Source organism: Oncorhynchus tshawytscha, linkage group LG05, assembly GCF_018296145.1.
Source record: "Oncorhynchus tshawytscha isolate Ot180627B linkage group LG05, Otsh_v2.0, whole genome shotgun sequence".
In the NCBI taxonomy this organism is placed as follows: Eukaryota; Metazoa; Chordata; class Actinopteri; order Salmoniformes; family Salmonidae; genus Oncorhynchus; species Oncorhynchus tshawytscha.
The window spans coordinates 6338084-6356145 of record NC_056433.1 but is presented as its reverse complement, the minus strand read 5'-3'; the positions used below and the strand labels follow the sequence as shown (position 1 = coordinate 6356145).

Sequence of the window (18062 nt, the reverse complement as noted above, 5' to 3'; positions counted from 1 at the left end):
CGGGACCGCAGAGTGCTAAAGTGCGTAAAAATCATCTGTCCTCTGTTGCAACACTCACTACCGAGTTCCAAACTATTGGGAGCTTCATGAAAAGGGTTCCAGTGGCCGAGCAGCCGCATACAAACCTAAGATCACCGTGTGCAATGCCAAACGTTGGCTGGAGTGGTGTAAAGCTTGCCGACATTGGACTAATGAGCAGTAGAAACGTGTTCTCTGGAGTGATGAATCACGCTTCACCATCTTGCGGTAAAACGGACAAATCTGGGTTTGGCGGATGCCAGGAGAACACTACCTTCCCCAATGCATAGTGGCAACTGTAAAGTTTGGTGGAGGAGGAATAATGGCTGCGCCACTCGGGAACCCTATAGCTCCACACCATGTGTAAAAACGACATCAGTCAAAGGTTTAACAGTAAATAATCATTTTGAAGTATCTTAAGAATCTATCAATGAACAGTAATAACATCATCATAAAAACCTGTGTCTCTTGACTCATCTCCTCCAGTGGAACATCTCTGTCTGTCATGGCAACGGTGTTCTCTGTTCTCATGGCAACCAGGACCTGCTGGACGGAGGGACAATTCTGGACCGCCTGGTCCACGGTTCTCTTCAGATCGACCACCTTGCCTCCCCTCATAGCTTGGTTGAATGTGATGTCCGTGCTTGACTGGGCTAGAGTAGAAGGACCAAGGACAGTCATGTTCAGCCTTATACAGTATTGACCAAAAAAACTGTTCTGTAATTTCATTTATTTTTAAAACTTCAAGCATAATCATGCAGTAATACAGTGGGGAGAACAAGTATTTGATACACTGCCGATTTTGCAGGTTGTCCTACTTACAAAGCATGTACAGGTCTGTAATTTTTTATCATAGGTACACTTCAACTGTGAGAGACGGAATCTAAAACTAAAATCCAGAAAATCACATTGTATGATTTTTAAGTAATTAATTTGCATTTTATTGCATGACATAAGTATTTTTATACATCAGAAAAGCAGAACTTAATATTTGGTACAGAAACCTTTGTTTGCAATTACAGAGATCATACGTTTCCTGTAGTTCTTGACCAGGTATGCACACACTGCAGCAGGGATTTAAGCCCACTCCTCCATACAGACCTTCTCCAGATCCTCCAGGTTTCGGGGATGTACGGACTTTCAGCTCCCTCAAAAGACCACTCCAGGACCTTGAGATGCTTCTTACGGAGCCACTCCTTAGTTGCCCTGGCTGTGTGTTTTGGGTCGTTGTTATGCTGTAAGACCCAGCCACGACCCATCTTCAATGCTCTTACTGAGGGAAGGAGGTTGTTGGCCAAGATCTCGTGGCCCCATCCATCCTCCCCTCAATACGGTGCAGTTGTCCTGTCCCCTTTGCAGAAAAGCATCCCCAAAGAATGATGTTTCCACCTCCATGCTTCACAGTTGGGATGGTGTTCTTGGGGTTGTACTCATCCTTCTTCTTCCTTCAAACACGGCGAGTGGAGTTTAGACCAAAAAGCTCTATTTTTGCCTCATCAGACCACATGACCTTCTCCCATTCCTCCTCTGGATCAAACTTCAGACAGGCCTGGACATGCGCTGGCTTGAGCAGGGGGACCTTGCGTGCGCTGCAGGATTTTAATCCATGACGGCGTAGTGTGTTACTAATGGTTTTCTTTGAGACTGTGGTCCCAGCCCTCTTCAGGTCATTGACCAGGTCCTGCCATGTAGTTCTGAGCTGATTCCTCACCTTCCTCATGATCATTGATGCCCCACGAGGTGAGATCTCGCATGGAGCCCCAGACCGAGGGTGATTGACCGTCATCTTGAACTTCTTCCATTTTCTAATAATTGCGCCAACAGTTGTTGTCTTCTCACCAAGCTGCTTGTCCTGTAGCCCATCCCAGCCTTGTGCAGGTCTACAATTTATTCCTGATGTCCTTACACAGCTCCCTGGTCTTGGCCATTGTGGAGAGGTTGGAGTCTGTTTGATTGAGTGTGTGGACAGGTGTCTTTTATACAGGTAACGAGTTCAAACAGGTGCAGTTAATACAGGTAATGAGTGGAGAACAGGAGAGCTTCTTAAAGAAAAACTAACAGGTCTGTGAGAGCTGGAATTCTTACTGGTTGGTAGGTGATCAAATACTTATGTCATGCAAATGAATTACTTAAAAATCATACAATGTGATTTTCTGGATTTTTAGTTTTAGATTCCGACGCTCACAGTTGAAGTTTACCTATGATTAAAAAAATTACAGACCTCCACATGCTTTGTAAGTAGGAAAACCTGCAAAATCGGCAGTGTATCAAATACTTGTTCTCCCCACTGTTTATCTCTATGTCCCATATTCACAACACAAGGGAAAGTAAACCACTACTCAATCATTGATTCATACCGCACCTGAGAGGAAGAGACAAACCCTAATTTTGCTACTGAAGCCCGGGATGAACCACAGAGACCTCTCGCCCCAGAAGAGTATGTGAGCGGAGCGTGCTGAATTTGACTAGAGCGCAGAGCGAGTTTCCCAACGGCTAGAGCGTCGACCTTCTTGCCCTCTCCAATTGCGCTTCAAAGTACCGCTCAAATAGCGCTCACTTCAATTCATGAGCTCAGGGCATGCACGGCCCAGCATGCATTTGTGGTCTACTTGTGTGCTGCTGTAGCCTCTTGCTTTAGCTACTGTCATGGAGTTCACTATATATTTTTTCATAAAGAAACTGATAAAACACACAGGTACAAAATCAAGGTAACTTACAAATCTGAGGACCAAGAGCAATAGAGGGAGTGAGGGTATTTTTTATTTAACCTTTATTTAACTAGGCAAGTCAGTGAAGAACAAATTCTTATTTACAATGAGGGCCTACCAAAAGGCCTCTCGCGGGGACGGGGGCTGGGATTAAAAATAAAAACATTTAAATAAAATATAAGACCTAAACACACATCACAACAAGAGAGACAACACTACATAAAGAGAGACCTAAGACAACAACACAGCATGGCAGAAACACATGACAACAACATGGTAGCAACACAACATGGTAGCAGCACAAAACAGGGTATAAACATTATTCGGGCACAGACAACAGCTTAAATATATGTAGTGTCCACAACTAAAGACTCATGGTCGAATCTGAAAAGACACATAGACATACATATCCCGAAAGCATGATTGTCTACTATGTGTACATGCTAACAGGAAGGAAGGAGGTGGGTAGCGAGCTGAGTTTGTCATTGTAGCAAAGTATTTAATAAATACAACATATTAAAAGTTCTGTTGATTTTCGTTCTATTATCTATACAATAGATTATCATTGATTTTGGCCGAATAGGCCTGACACAGTATAACCTCTTTGTTTCCGTTTTGATTGGGTTATTTCGCCTAAAGACCTTTAGACTTACCTATATCATTTCTTACATTTTAAACAGCTCCGCATCCCCGCCCAGCCTTGCAAGAGTGACCCGAAGGGTGTTTCTCATTCCCAGTGGGAGAGGGGTTTTCTCCGCTGTTGGTCTGCACTCCAGGCTGTTTATAAAGATTGTTTTTATTTTCTATTTTTATTTAACCTTTTATTTAACTAGGCTGTGACTTTAAAATGAAACGAAAAAAGTGCATTATTAGGCTCTGTCTATAGTGCCTTTTTAATTTTTTTTTTTTTTAGAAACACCAGTTTGGCCAGAGTATGTGGCTTCACAGATAGTTCAGGTTCATATGAGCCTGCATTTTCCCTGAAGCCACATATAGACAGAGCGTAATAATATAGACTGAGCCTAATCATGCATTTTTCATGTAATTTTTATTTAATTCAATGTATACACTAATACAACGAAATATTGTTTAAAGAAGATTATGTTAGAAAAAGGAATGATTGATATATGGAGAGACGAAAATCCAGACAAAAGAGAATTTTCTAGAAGGCAGGTGGTTTTAGGGGATTTGAAACAAACAAGGGATAGATCTGGTTTTAGTAAAAGAATGTTTAAGGAATTTTATGAAAGATATTAAATGCTGGTGCTAATGTCCCCGCCAGTCTATTGTGTCACCCTCGCTTCACAATGTATTTATTTGTAGACTGTAGCCTTGAAACAATAGGCAACTAATAAGGTAGCCTAAATCATTTATTTTCGTTCCTTCTTAGGCTACCTGTCTGGCTCATGACCTATTTAGAGCGTTTAGTTGATTAGGTTATAGGCTATCAGTTTGGTGCAACTGGGGTATAACCTATAACACAATTAGTCTATTTATATTACAAGATCAATCAATATGTTTCGATTTAAAATAGGCTATTATGACAGACCTATGCAATGTGGTTTATGTAATTTGGCCTATTCTTAATGAATCCTCATCAATACACACGATACCCCTGAATCTTCCATGTAAATAACGTTTTATTACTATTATACAGAACACAGAGACGAAACAAAAACACAACTTACTGATTTCCAACTACATGAACGTAGCTATATTTCGTTTTAAAATTATTACAATAGAGAAATCCACCATACATTTCAAGAGAATATGTTTGTGTTACAAAGGTCCACGAATCCTCTGCAAGTTTAGTCTCTTGTTTTTTCCACAAGACACCATGTATATTTTTGTCACGACATGTTTTGAGTATTACCTTAGCCTATGTACTGTCCCCTATTATGTTATGTAGAGACTGATCTACGTAACCAAATAGTTAGTCTTCCTAAAGTTGCAGAATAGCAAGCACCCAAATAGCTGACAGATTACAAAACAGTGGACAGTTATAGACCAGGGTATAGTTATAGCAGTTTACCAAGGTGGAATTTCCCATGATGCAAAATGTGATCTGTACAAAATTGATCTCCATGACTGAAGGATTTTGAGGTTGACGATATCAGGTCTTGGTGTCAAAGAAACATGATGTACTTTTTTTTGCTACTAAGAATATTGTGTATTGTGAACGAGACCATCTTGTTTATGATAGTATAGACGTCAGGAGTATGTAAACATATTCTTTACAAAGAGGGCATCAACTTCTTTAGACGATGAGCATTCATATCAGTGACTGGGTTCTCTCTCTCTCTCCAACGCAGGCTTCAACTGTCATCCTCTTTGTCCTCTGTCTCCATTGGCTGTCCCCCTGTTCCGTCCCCTGAAGCTGTTCCCGGTGTTCCGTCCCCAGGAAGTGTCCCCAGCATCTTAGCGCTGTGTTCCAGTGCTTTAGCTCTGAGTGCAGCGATGCTATTCTCTCGCAGTTCCTCTTTGGACATGGACGATCTGGTACTCTCCCTCCTCCTCTCCTCCGCCTCTGTTTTCTCCACCACTCTCTCCCTCTCTCGTTCCCTGGCAGGCGGTTGGGAATGGGGAGCTTCTAGTTTCCCAGAAGAGGTCGGTACAGGGGTATCCATGGACTTCTTGTGCATACCTGGAAGGAAAATAAATCATTGTACTCATCCCATTTGGAGACATGCACGTTTAAAAACAGCAAAGCTACAGTACTAGGAATTTCAAGCTCGTATTGAGCTGTAGCTGGCAGGTAGTAGAAGGTCTTGGTCAGTTAGTGTTTCTGACCTCCACCATGGTCAGGAGGGAACATGGGAAAGGTACCCTCACTAACAGAGAGGTTTAAACTGCTCGTTGAACCATTTATTTTATTAAAACATGTTTTTATTTAACTAGGCAAGCCAGTGAAGAACAAATTCTTATTTACAATGACGGCCTACCAAAAAGACAAAAGGCCTCCTGCGGGGACGGGGGACTGGGATTAAAAATAAATATAAACTAAAAAAAATATGCTATGTGAATAGTTAAACCAAGCTCTCCACCTGAACGTTCCACTAACTACATCATGGTTAAGGAAAGGGAAGATTTTCTAAAAGGTTTTGACCTCAATGTCAGACTTGTCGGGAGTCGATAAAAAGTGTCAATGACGGGTGTTAATCAATAAAATGATAATCCTACTTTATCAGACTGGATTAAGATGCATCTCCTCTCTGCTTGACGTATCGGTCAATTGATTAGCATAGATCAATGAGATGGTAACTAATTGAAAACAAAGCGTAGTACTGCAGAAGCAAATATGTTAGTCATCTAGCAGACGCACGCTCTTATCCAGAGCGACTTACAGTAGTGAGTACATACATTTTCATTCATACTGGTCCCCCGCGGGAATCGAACCCTGACGTTGCAAGTGTCATGCTCCAACAACTGAGCCACATGGGACACCAGCACACCCACCCACCCACCCATTTGCACAGTGCCTTACCCAGTAGCCATGGAGCACAGGAATCCATGACGCCGTCCTTGGCTGACTTGAGGATGGACTCAGGCAGAGGGATGGAGTGGCGGACCATGGCACCGTACAGGCCGTACTCCGCCATCACACTGCTGCGACCCCAACACTTCTCCCTCTTCCTCCACTTGGCACGTCGGTTCTGAAACCAAACCTGCAGGAAGGGAGGAAGGGACAGCGGATGGAAGTTTATTGGAATTCTCTCAACCAGCTTCATAAAGTAGTCACCTGGAGTGCAGCGGATGGAAGTTTAGGTTCAAAAGTTTGGACACATCGAGCCATTCCAGGGATTTTTCTTTATTTTCTTCAATGTAGAATAATATGACACTACAACATTCTATAGCAGCCATGACACTACAACATTCTATAGCAGCCATGTTAGAACCCCATTAACATGACACTACAACATTCTATAGCAGCCATGACACTACAACATTCTATAGCAGCCATGTTAGAAGCCCATTAACATGACACTACAACATTCTATAGCAGCCATGTTAGAACCCCATTAACATGACACTACAACATTCTATAGCAGCCATGTTAGAAGCCCATTAACATGACACTACAACATTCTATAGCAGCCATGTTAGAACCCCATTAACATGACACTACAACATTCTATAGCAGCCATGTTAGATCCCCATTAACATGACACTACAACATTCTATAACAGCCATGTTAAACCCCATTAACATGACACTACAACATTCTATAACAGCCATGTTAAAACCCCATTAACATGACACTACAACATTCTATAGCAGCCATGTTAGAACCCCATTAACATGACACTACATCATTCTATAGCAGCCATGTTAGAACCCCATTAACATGACACTACATCATTCTATAGCAGCCATATTGTAGAATAATAGTGAAGGCATCAAACTATGAAATAACACATATGGAATCATGTAGTAACCAAAAAAAGTGCTAAACAAATCACAATATATTTTAGATTCTTAAAAAGTGGCCACCCTTTGCCTTGATGAGCTTTGCACACTCTTGGAATTCTCTCAACCAGCTTCATAAAGTAGTCACCTGGAGTGCATTTTAAATAACAGGTGTGCCCTGTTAAAAGTTATTTTGTGGAATTTCTTCCCTTCTTACCGCGTTTGAGCCAATCAGTTGTGTTTTGACAAGGGAGGGGTGGTATACAGAAGATAGCCCTATTTGGTAAAAGACCAATCAGTTGTGTTTTGACAAGGGAGGGGTGGTATACAGAAGATAGCCCTATTTGGTAAAAGACCAATCAGTTGTGTTTTGACAAGGGAGGGGTGGTATACAGAAGATAGCCCTATTTGGTAAAAGACCAATCAGTTGTGTTTTGACAAGGGAGGGGTGGTATACAGAAGATAGCCCTATTTGGTAAAAGACCAATCAGTTGTGTTTTGACAAGGGAGGGTGGTATACAGAAGATAGCCCTATTTGGTAAAAGACCAAGTCCATATAATTGCAAGAACAGCTCAAATAAGCAAAGAGAAAAGACAGTAACAAAAACTATAAAGCCCTATGATGAAACTGGCTCTCATGAGGACCGCCACAGGAAAGGAAGACCCAGAGTTACCTTTGCTGCAGAGGATAAGTTCATTAGAGTTAACTGCACCTCAGATTGCAGCCCAAATAAGTGCTTCACGGAGTTCAAGTAACAGACACATCTCAACATCAACTGTACAGAGGAGACTGCGTGAATCAGGCCTTCATGGTCGAATTACTGCAAATAAACCACTACTAAAGGACACCAATAAGAAGAAACTTGCTTGGGCCAAGAAACACGAGCAATGGACATCAGACCGGTGGAAATCTGTCCTTTGGTCTGATGAGTCCAAATTTGAGATTTTTGGTTCCAACCGCTGTGTCTTTGTGAGACGCAGAGGAGATAAACGGATGATCTCTACATGGGGAGGTGTGATGGTGCTTTGCTGGTGACACTGATTTATTTAGAATTCAAGACACACTTAACCAGCAGGCTCTACCACAGCATTCTGCAGCGATATTACCGTCCCATCTGGTTTGCGCTTAGTGGGACTATCATTTGTTTTTCAACAGGACAATGACCCAACACACTTCCAGGCTGTTTAAGGGCTATTTGACCAAGAAGGAGAGTGATGGAGTGCTGCTTTAGATGACCTGGCCTCCACAATCACCCGAAGCTCAAACCAATTGAGATGTTTTGGGATTAGTTGGACCGCAGAGTGAAGGAAAAGCAGCCAACAAGCAGTGGTGGAAAAAGTACCCAATTGTCATACTTGAGTACTTTACACCACTGCCAACAAGTGCTCAGCATATGTGGGAACTCCTTCAAGACTGTTGGAAAAGCATTCCAGGGGAAGCTGGTTGAGAGAATGCCAAGAGTGTGCAAATCTGTCATCAAGGTGGCTTCTTTGAAGAATCTCAAATATATTTTGATTTGTTTAACACTTTTTTGGTTACTCCATGATTCCATATGTGTTATATGATAGTTCTGATGTCTTAGCTATTATTATACAACGTAGAAAATAGTCCAAAATTAAGAAAAATCCTTGAATAAATAGGTGTCCAAACTTGACTGCATTTTATGTTTCTGCATATGTCCTTCAATATAACATAAAACAAGTAAAAAGATATGAACTTAACTGTATTGACATCATCCATAAGGCAAACAACAAATTGGTGTAGCTAAACTAAATGTTTTAGACACATCCTGACACAAAGAAGATCTGATATGAAGAATTAAAAATAAAAAAGATTATAAAAAAACAATCAGTATTTAGCTAGGATGGTCCACTTAGCAACAATCACTGTGTTTCAAGGAGTCCTGTGATGGAGAGCGGAAAGAGGACGTCTCAATTTAAACATCAAGTCACTGGTATTACACCCACATGATAAGGTGAGAGTAGCCTGGTGAACTTAAACGTCCATTGATTGGATATGATGATTGTGTAGCACAGTCTTTATTCTCTAGTTATAGAACAAGGACACCTGATGGAGAAGATAAGATATTATGCTGTTTCTGCTAGATTCACCTGTGTGTGTGTGTGTGTGTGTGTGTGTGTGTGTGTGTGTGTGTGTGTGTGTGTGTGTGTGTGTGTGTGTGTCTGTGTGTGTGTCCCTCTCCCTAGACTAATCGAGTGCCTAAATTGATTTCCACAGTGGAGACCCAGTAATAACCTCACCACTTCAGATTCAGAGACATGCATATAGATCAGGGAGAAAGATACGGAGAGAAGAGAGATGGGTCTGGAGATAAGGAATTACTTCCAGGGCGCACAGCAGAGAGCAGAGTGTGGGTGTGTGTGTGTGGACACGTGCTGTGTGTGCGCGTGTGTGAAACAGCTGAGCTGAGAAAGGGGAGGAGAGGAGGGTGTGTGTGTGTGTGTGTGTGTGTGTGTGTGTGTGTGTGTGAAACAGCTGAGCTGAGAAAGGGGAGGAGAGGAGATTGACCCTAGGGGCACGTGGAGGCTGATTGAAAAATAAGTTAATTTCCAGAGCCAATCAATGGGTGACAGGCTTTCAAAAATCACCAGGGAAATTAAAGAGCTAAGAACCCAGGAGAGCCCTGCCATTGACCCATGCTAATTAATTTCACTGTAGTTATCCTTTCATTGATGGCTCCCACCATGCCTTGTGCTAAAGCATCTCTCCGCCTCCCTGTCTGCCTCCCTGTCTGCCTCCCTGTCTGCCTCCCTGTCTGGCTCCCTGTCTGGCTCCCTGTCTGTCTCCCTGTCTGCCTCCCTGTCTGCCTCCCTGTCTGGCTGAGTGGATGGCTGAGTGGATGGCTGAGTGGATGGCTGAGTGGATGGCTGAGTGGATGGCTGAGTGGATGGCTGATTTAACGAATTACACCAGAGGAAATGTGGTGTTAATTGAGCAGAGAAGGTGTGGTGGTGATAGGGTGTTAATTGAGCAGAGAAGGTGTGGTGGTGGTGACAGGGTGTTAATTGAGCAGAGAAGGTGTGGTGGTGGTGACAGGTAGTTAATTGAGCAGAGAAGGTGTGGTGGTGGTGACAGGTAGTTAATTGAGCAGAGAAGGTGTGGTGGTGACAGGGTGTTAATTGAGCAGAGAAGGTGTGGTGGTGGTGACAGGGTGTTAATTGAGCAGAGAAGGTGTGGTGGTGATAGGGTGTTAATTGAGCAGAGAAGGTGTGGTGGTGATAGGGTGTTAATTGAGCAGAGAAGGTGTGGTGGTGGTGATAGGGTGTGGTAATTGAGCAGAGAAGGTGTGGTGGTGGTGATAGGGTGTTAATTGAGCAGAGAAGGTGTGGTGGTGATAGGGTGTTAATTGAGCAGAGAAGGTGTGGTGGTGACAGGGTGTTAATTGAGCAGAGAAGGTGTGGTGGTGGTGACAGGGTGTTAATTGAGCAGAGAAGGTGTGGTGGTGATAGGGTGTTAATTGAGCAGAGAAAGTGTGGTGGTGACAGGGTGTTAATTGAGCAGAGAAGGTGTGGTGGTGATAGGGTGTTAATTGAGCAGAGAAGGTGTGGTGGTGGTGACAGGGTGTTAATTGAGCAGAGAAGGTGTGGTGGTGATAGGGTGTTAATTGAGCAGAGAAAGTGTGGTGGTGACAGGGTGTTAATTGAGCAGAGAAGGTGTGGTGGTGGTGATAGGGTGTTAATTGAGCAGAGAAGGTGTGGTGGTGGTATTACAGTGCCTTGCGAAAGTATTCATCCCCTTTGGCGTTTTTCCTATTTTAAATTGATTTATATTTGGTTCTCATGTATTGGACATACACAAAATAGTCAAAAGGTGTGGTGGTGACAGGGTTTTAAAAAAGCAGAAAAGGTGTGGTGGTGGTGACAGGGTGGTATTCACCCCCTTGACAGATGTATTCACCCCTTTACAGATGTTATTCACCAGAGAAGGTTGGTGACAGGGTGTTATTCACCAGAGAACAGATGTATTCACCCCCTTTACAGATTTATTCATCCAGAGCAGAGAAGGTGTACAGATGTATTCACCCTGTTTTGACAGATGAACCCCCTTTACATGGTGTATTCACCCCTTTACATATGTATTCATCCCTTTACAGATGTATTCACCCCTTTAAAGATTTATATTTGGTTTACAGATGTATTCACCCCTTTACAGAAATATTCAAAATTTGAAGATGTATTCACCCCCTTTTTCAGATGTATTCAAACCTTTACAGATGGTTCACCCCCTTTACAGATGTATTCACCCCTTTACAGATGTATTCACCCCTTTACAGATGTATTCACCCCCTTTACAGATGTATTCACCCCTTTACAGATGTATTCACCCCTTTACATATGTATTCACCCCTTTACAGATGTATTCACCCCTTTACAGATGTATTCACCCCTTTACAGATGTATTCACCCCTTTACAGATGTATTCACCCCCTTTACAGATGTATTCACCCCCTTTACAGATGTATTCACCCCCTTCGCTATAAAGCCCCTAAATAAGATCTGGTGCAACCAATTACCTTCAGAAGTCACATAATTAGTTAAATAAAGTTCACCTGTGTGCAATCTAAGTGTCACATGATCTCAGTATATACACTGCTCAAAAAAATAAAGGGAACACTTAAACAACACAATATAACTCCAAGTCAATCACACTTCTGTGAAATCAAACTGTCCACTTAGGAAGCAACACTGATTGACAATACATTTCACATGCTGTTGTGCAAATGGAATAGACAACAGGTGGAAATTCTAGGCAATTAGCAAGACACCCCCAATAAAGGAATGGTTCTGCAGGTGGGGACCACAGACCACTTCTCAGTTCCTATGCTTCCTGGCTGATGTTTTGGTCACTTTTGAATGCTGGCGGTGCTTTCACTCTCGTGGTAGCATGAGACGGAGTCTACAACCCACACAAGTGGCTCAGGTAGTGCAGCTCATCCAGGATGGAAAATCAATGCAAGCTGTGGCAAGAAGGTTTGCTGTGTCTGTCAGCGTAGTGTCCAGAGCATGGAGGCGCTACAGGACGTTTAGCATTTGCCAGAGAACACCAAGATTGGCAAATTCGCGGTGGGTCAGTCATGGTGTGGGGTGGCATTTCTTTGGGGGGCCGCACAGCCCTCCATGTGCTCGCCAGAGGTTGCCTGACTGCCATTAGGTACCGAGATGAGATCCTCAGACCCCTTGTCAGACCATATGCTGGTGCGGTTGGCCCTGGGTTCCTCCTAATGCAAGACAATGCTAGACCTCATGTGGCTGGAGTGTGTCAGCAGTTCCTGCAAGAGGAAGGTATTGATGCTATGGATTGGCCTGCCCGTTCCCCAGACCTGAATCCAATTGAGCACATCTGGGACATCATGTCTCGCTCCAACCACCAACGCCACGTTGCACCACAGACTGTCCAGGAGTTGGCGGATGCTTTAGTCCAGGTCTGGGAGGAGATCCCTCAGGAGACCATCCGCCACCTCATCAGGAGCATGCCCAGGCATTGTAGGGAGGTCATACAGGCACGTGGAGGCCACACACACTACTGAGCCTCATTTTGACTTGTTTTAAGGACATTACATCAAAGTTGGATCAGCCTGTAGTGTGGTTTTCCACTTTAAGTTTGAGTGTGACTCCAAATCCAGACCTCCATGGGTTGATAAATTTGATTTCCATTGATAATTTTTGTGTGATTTTGTTGTCAGCACATTCAACTATGTAAAGAAAAAAGTATTTCATAAGAATATTTCATTCATTCAGATCTAGGATGTGTTATTTTAGTGTTCCCTTTATTTTTTTGAGCAGTGTATATACACACACCTGTTCTGAAAGGCTCCAGAGTCTGCAACACCAAAAAGCAAGGGGCACCACCAAGCAAGCGGCACCATGAAGACCAAGGAGCTCTCCAAACAGGTCAGGGACAACGTTGTGGAGAAGTACAGATCAGGGTTGGGTTATAAAAAATATCAGAAACCTTGAACATCCCACGGAGCACCATTAAATCCATTATTATAAAAATGGAAAGAATATGGCACCACAACAAACCTGCCAAGAGAGGGCCGCCCACCAAAGCTCACAGACCAGGCAAGGAGGGCATTAATCAGAGAGGCAACAAAGAGACCAAAGATAACCCTGAAGGAGCTGCAAAGCTCCACATAGGAGATTGGAGTATCTGTCCATAGGACCACTTTAAGCCGTACGCTCCATAGAGCTGGGCTTTACGGAAGTGTGGCCAAAACAAATCCATTGCTTAAAGAAAAACGTTTGGTGTTCATGCGATAAATATGGAAGATGGAACTCTGATGAGACTAAAATTGAGTTTTTTGGCCATTAAGGAAAATGTCTGACGCAAACCCAACACTTCTCATCACCCCGAGAACACTATCCCCACAGTGAAGCATGGTGGTGGCAGCATCATGCTCTGGGGATGTTTTTCCTCGGTAGGGACTTGGAAACTGCTCAGAATTTAAGGAATGATGGATGGCGCTAAATACAGGGAAATTCTTGAGGGAAACCTGTTTCAGTCTTCCAGAGATTTGAGACTGGGACGGAGGTTCACCTTCCAGCCGGACAATGACCCTAAGCATACTGCTAAAGCAACACTCGAGTGGTTTAAGGGGAAACGTTTAAATGTCTTGGGATGACCTAGTCAAAGCCCAGACCTCAATCCAATTAAGAATCTGTGGTATGACTTAAAGATTGTTGTACACCAGCAGCGCAGGAACCCATCCAACTTGAAGGAGCTGGAGCAGTTTTGCCTTGAAGAATCGACAACAATCCCAGTAGCTAGATGTGCCAAGCTTATAGAGACATACCCCAGGACACTTGCAGCTGTAATTGCTGCAAAAGGTGGCTACACACCTTTTTTTTGGGGGGGGGGGTGAATAGTTATGCACGCTCAACTGTAATTGATCAGAGAAGGTGTGGTGATGATGGCAGAGTGTTGCACACACACACACACACACACTGCCAGGTTACAATATGAGCACACACAGACACACATCAGGCCACACACACACACACACACACACACACACATCAGGCCAGACACACACACACATCAGGCCACAAACACACACACACACATCAGGCCACACACACATCAGGCCACACACACACACACACACACACACACACACACACACACACACACACACACACACACACACACACACACACACACACACACACACACACACACACACACAGGTTACAGTATGTTATGTACCTGTATCCTGTCCTCTGGGAGTTCTGTCTTCATAGAGAGCATCTCTCTGGCGTAAACATCGGGGTAGTGGGCCTCGTTGAAAGCCTTCTCCAACTCATCCAGCTGATACGAAGTAAATATAGTTCTGATAAGAGAAGAGAACAAACAAACAAACTTATTTTGGTGACAAACATTTTAGAGTTGAATTCTGCCTCCAAGTTTCAAGTCTATAAAATCAAGGTCTCCCTCATAAAAATAGATATTCTGACCTCAACAGGACTTCCTGGATAAAAAGAAGTTAAATAAAAATAGATATTCTGACCTCAACAGGACTTCCTGGATAAAAAGAAGTTAAATAAAAATAGATATTCTGACCTCAACAGGACTTCCTGGATAAAAAGAAGTTAAATAAAAATAGATATTCTGACCTCAACAGGACTTCCTGGATAAAAAGAAGTTAAATAAAAATAGATATTCTGACCTCAACAGGACTTCCTGGATAAAAAGAAGTTAAATAAAAATAGATATTCTGACCTCAACAGGACTTCCTGGATAAAAAGAAGTTAAATAAAAATAGATATTCTGACCTCAACAGGACTTCCTGGATAAAAAGAAGTTAAATAAAAATAGATATTCTGACCTCAACAGGACTTCCTGGATAAAAAGAAGAAATAAAAATAGTTAAATAAAAATAGATATTCTGACCTCAACAGGACTTCCTGAATAAAAAGAAGTTAAATAAAAATAGATATTCTGACCTCAACAGGACTTCCTGGATAAAAATAAGTTAAATAAAAATAGATATTCTGACCTCAACAGGACTTCCTGGATAAAAATAAGTTAAATAAAAATAGATATTCTGACCTCAACAGGACTTCCTGGATAAAAATAAGTTAAATAAAAATAGATATTCTGACCTCAACAGGACTTCCTGGATAAAAAGAAGTTAAATAAAAATAGATATTCTGACCTCAACAGGACTTCCTGGATAAAAAGAAGTTAAATAAAAATAGATATTCTGACCTCAACAGGACTTCCTGGATAAAAAAAGAAATAAAAATAGTATAAATAAAAATAGATATTCTGACCTCAACAGGACTTCCTGGATAAAAAGAAGTTAAATAAAAATAGATATTCTGACCTCAACAGGACTTCCTGGATAAAAAGAAGTTAAATAAAAATAGATATTCTGACCTCAACAGGACTTCCTGGATAAAAAGAAGTTAAATAAAAATAGACGTTTTTTTAAACACAATTGCCCTTAAATATATATATATATATTTGATGAAGTGCTGTGTATGTCAAGCACACGGCATACACTTTCCACTCTGAATCAAATCTAGGCCAATCAAAAACGTTTTAATAACAATGGATAATCATATTTTAGTCAATACAGAATGTTTAGTTCATACCACAGAGATCACAAAACTATGTATTAAATAAAAATATGAATAAGTTCCATAAATAATTACATTACCAGGACATTCATTATTTTTTCCCCCTTGAGTTAAACTACTTGTGGAATATACGGCACCAGAGATATTGACACCTTGTAGGCTATCCGTGATTGCATACATTAAAATGTAAAGATTTTTTAAATTCAAAATATTTCATGCGGCATACTGCTATCAAATGAAGAAAATAGATTTTCTACTTCGTTTTCTTTATTGCTACAGTAGGAAGAGACCTGTATCGAAAATATAAACCTCTCGACTAATTAGTATATATATAATATAATATATAATAATAATAATAAATATAATATAAGCCGTCTCCTATCGCAAAACAAATGTCATAATGATATACCATCTCATCTCCATTTGAGGAATTAAAATCATTTAGAGGTCTATTTCGATTCATTCTTGACAATGAGTTGTTTTAGACGTTTTCGTTAATATACGTGTTCTGAGAAGATGTAGGGAGGTGCATACATCGAAATACTGTAGGTTATATGAATTTGAAATATTTCGCTTTCCAAATGCTTCACAAAAAAAACTTCGCACGGAATTGTGTTCATTTATATTATATTTTATTATTTATCCCTAAAATGTCTTATAGTCCAATTCAAACACAGTGAGGTAAATATTAGTTATAGTTCATATTTTTTTTACCTGTGACGTCTCTTCTTTCTTTTCTTGTTCTGGCTCATCGACGAATTAGAACACGTCTTTTCACTGGAGGATACGTCATCTGAATCTGTAAATAAACAGCCCTAGTTTATTATTAAATAGCCGCAGGTAATATTGCTAATACAGTTACAATGTAATACTTATAAACTGTTATCCTACACAGGGTTTACCAAAACCCGGTCCTCGGAGCACTTAACACAGCCGACTCGAAAAATCACATAACTAATCATTAAGCTCTGCTCATTTGAATCAGCTGTGTGGTGTTAGGGCAAAACCAAACGTGCATTTTGGGGTCCCGAGGACCGAGTTTTGGTAATCCCTGTGTAGGATAACAGTTTATAAGTATTACATTGTAATTGTATTAGCAATATACCTGTGGCTATTTAGTTTAGGAAACACTGTCCTACAGTGTGGCGAGAGGAGAAGAGAATTTGCAATCATTAAAATCAGAATTACATTTTCATTTGGCTGCAACATAAACTTTGGAAAGAAGTGGAGGCGCTCAACCAACGTGAGTCGTGGTACAACTAAAAGATCAAATCAAATGAGATTGAAACGCGCAACACTCGTTCACCATTAAAAACGAGTCTATTTGTTTAACATAAATATACAAATGTAAATAAAACATTTTTATAAATTTACCAGAACAGCTTGCGGAGTGGTGGGCATCCAGCTGTCCCGTTGCTCTGGCCCTGTTGAGCGGCTGAAGGTGAACACTCTGCGCCTCCTGCAACACCTCCAGAAAGGCAGGCTGGCTGTAAAACGAATGAATCCCTCCTGGACCAATAATTCCCATTCCAACCCCGACTGCCGCGGGGCCCAAAGCCGACCTAGCGGTCAGAAGGTGCGCCCTGTGCTGCAGAGATTCCAACGGACGCCGCGGAAACGCGGGCGGCTCCTTGTTCAAGCCCAGAATTTCCTGGATTCCAAATCCTGTGCACCTATGCGTCGTAATAGAACCCATTTTCGACGGTTGGTGCTGAAGTCCAACTAGTTTTAAGGGCGAAGCCATTTTCTGTTTATTCAAAGAGTCTGAAAAGAACGGTCCATTATTTTCCTGTCATAACTGTTCTCTGATGGTATTCCCTGATTGGTGTTCCCGCCCTGCACAAGCCAGTCCCTTGTGCAATCACCAGTGTGCTCTCTCTCTCTCTCTCTCTGCTTTTTTCTCTCTCCGCAACGTTCCCTTTTTATCCAACAGGTTCCTGGCGCCAGGGGTCATTTCTCTCAGCCAATTACCACAGAGAGAACTCAACGCCACATTCAACAAGACAACAGAAGGGGTCAAGCGATTCTTTCGTGATGGCAGATCGATTCAAATAAAATACATTTTTAAGACGTTTTAGATTTGTTAATTAAGAGAAGGTTTTTCCAGACAACATAGTTTATTAACACCACCATAAAGCCTCTGTTACTGCAAAAGGTCCAGAATTGGTGACATGAATCAGAATGCAGAGCTCCTGTTATTTTACCGCCATCAAGACTGTGGTTCACAGAATAGTGCGCATTGCCAACGCCATACATGCTTATTCGATTTTTTTTTAGGTTATCAAGTGTTGTTGTTTTTTTTCAGATCAAGCTGTCGTCGAAAAT

The 18062-nt window shown here is 41.8% G+C and overlaps 1 protein-coding gene across 1 annotated transcript; it reads right to left on the bottom strand.

The window, feature by feature from the left end:
* Positions 1-3591: 3591 nt before the first annotated feature.
* Positions 3592-17650, bottom strand: LOC112235125 (visual system homeobox 2-like). The gene is made up of 5 exons (XM_042321394.1): positions 17112-17650; positions 16452-16536; positions 14362-14485; positions 6211-6391; positions 3592-5370 (listed from the first exon to the last, which is right to left on the bottom strand). The coding sequence occupies exons 1-5, from the start codon at positions 17479-17481 to the stop codon at positions 5042-5044; spliced, it is 1089 nt and encodes a 362-aa protein (XP_042177328.1). The 5' UTR covers positions 17482-17650; the 3' UTR covers positions 3592-5041.
* Between the last annotated feature and the right edge of the window lie 412 nt (positions 17651-18062).

Excerpts from the sequence above, each read along its gene's own strand:
- LOC112235125 (XM_042321394.1), bottom strand. The coding sequence starts at position 17,481 with ATGGCTTCGCCCTTAAAACTAGTTGGACTTCAGCACCAACCGTCGAAA. Across the intron at positions 16,537-17,111 it reads CCACTCCGCAAGCTGTTCTG|ATTCAGATGACGTATCCTCC; the intron begins GTAAATTTATAA and ends GTTTATTTACAG. Across the intron at positions 6,392-14,361 it reads TCCCAGAGGACAGGATACAG|GTTTGGTTTCAGAACCGACG; the intron begins GTACATAACATA and ends CCCTTCCTGCAG.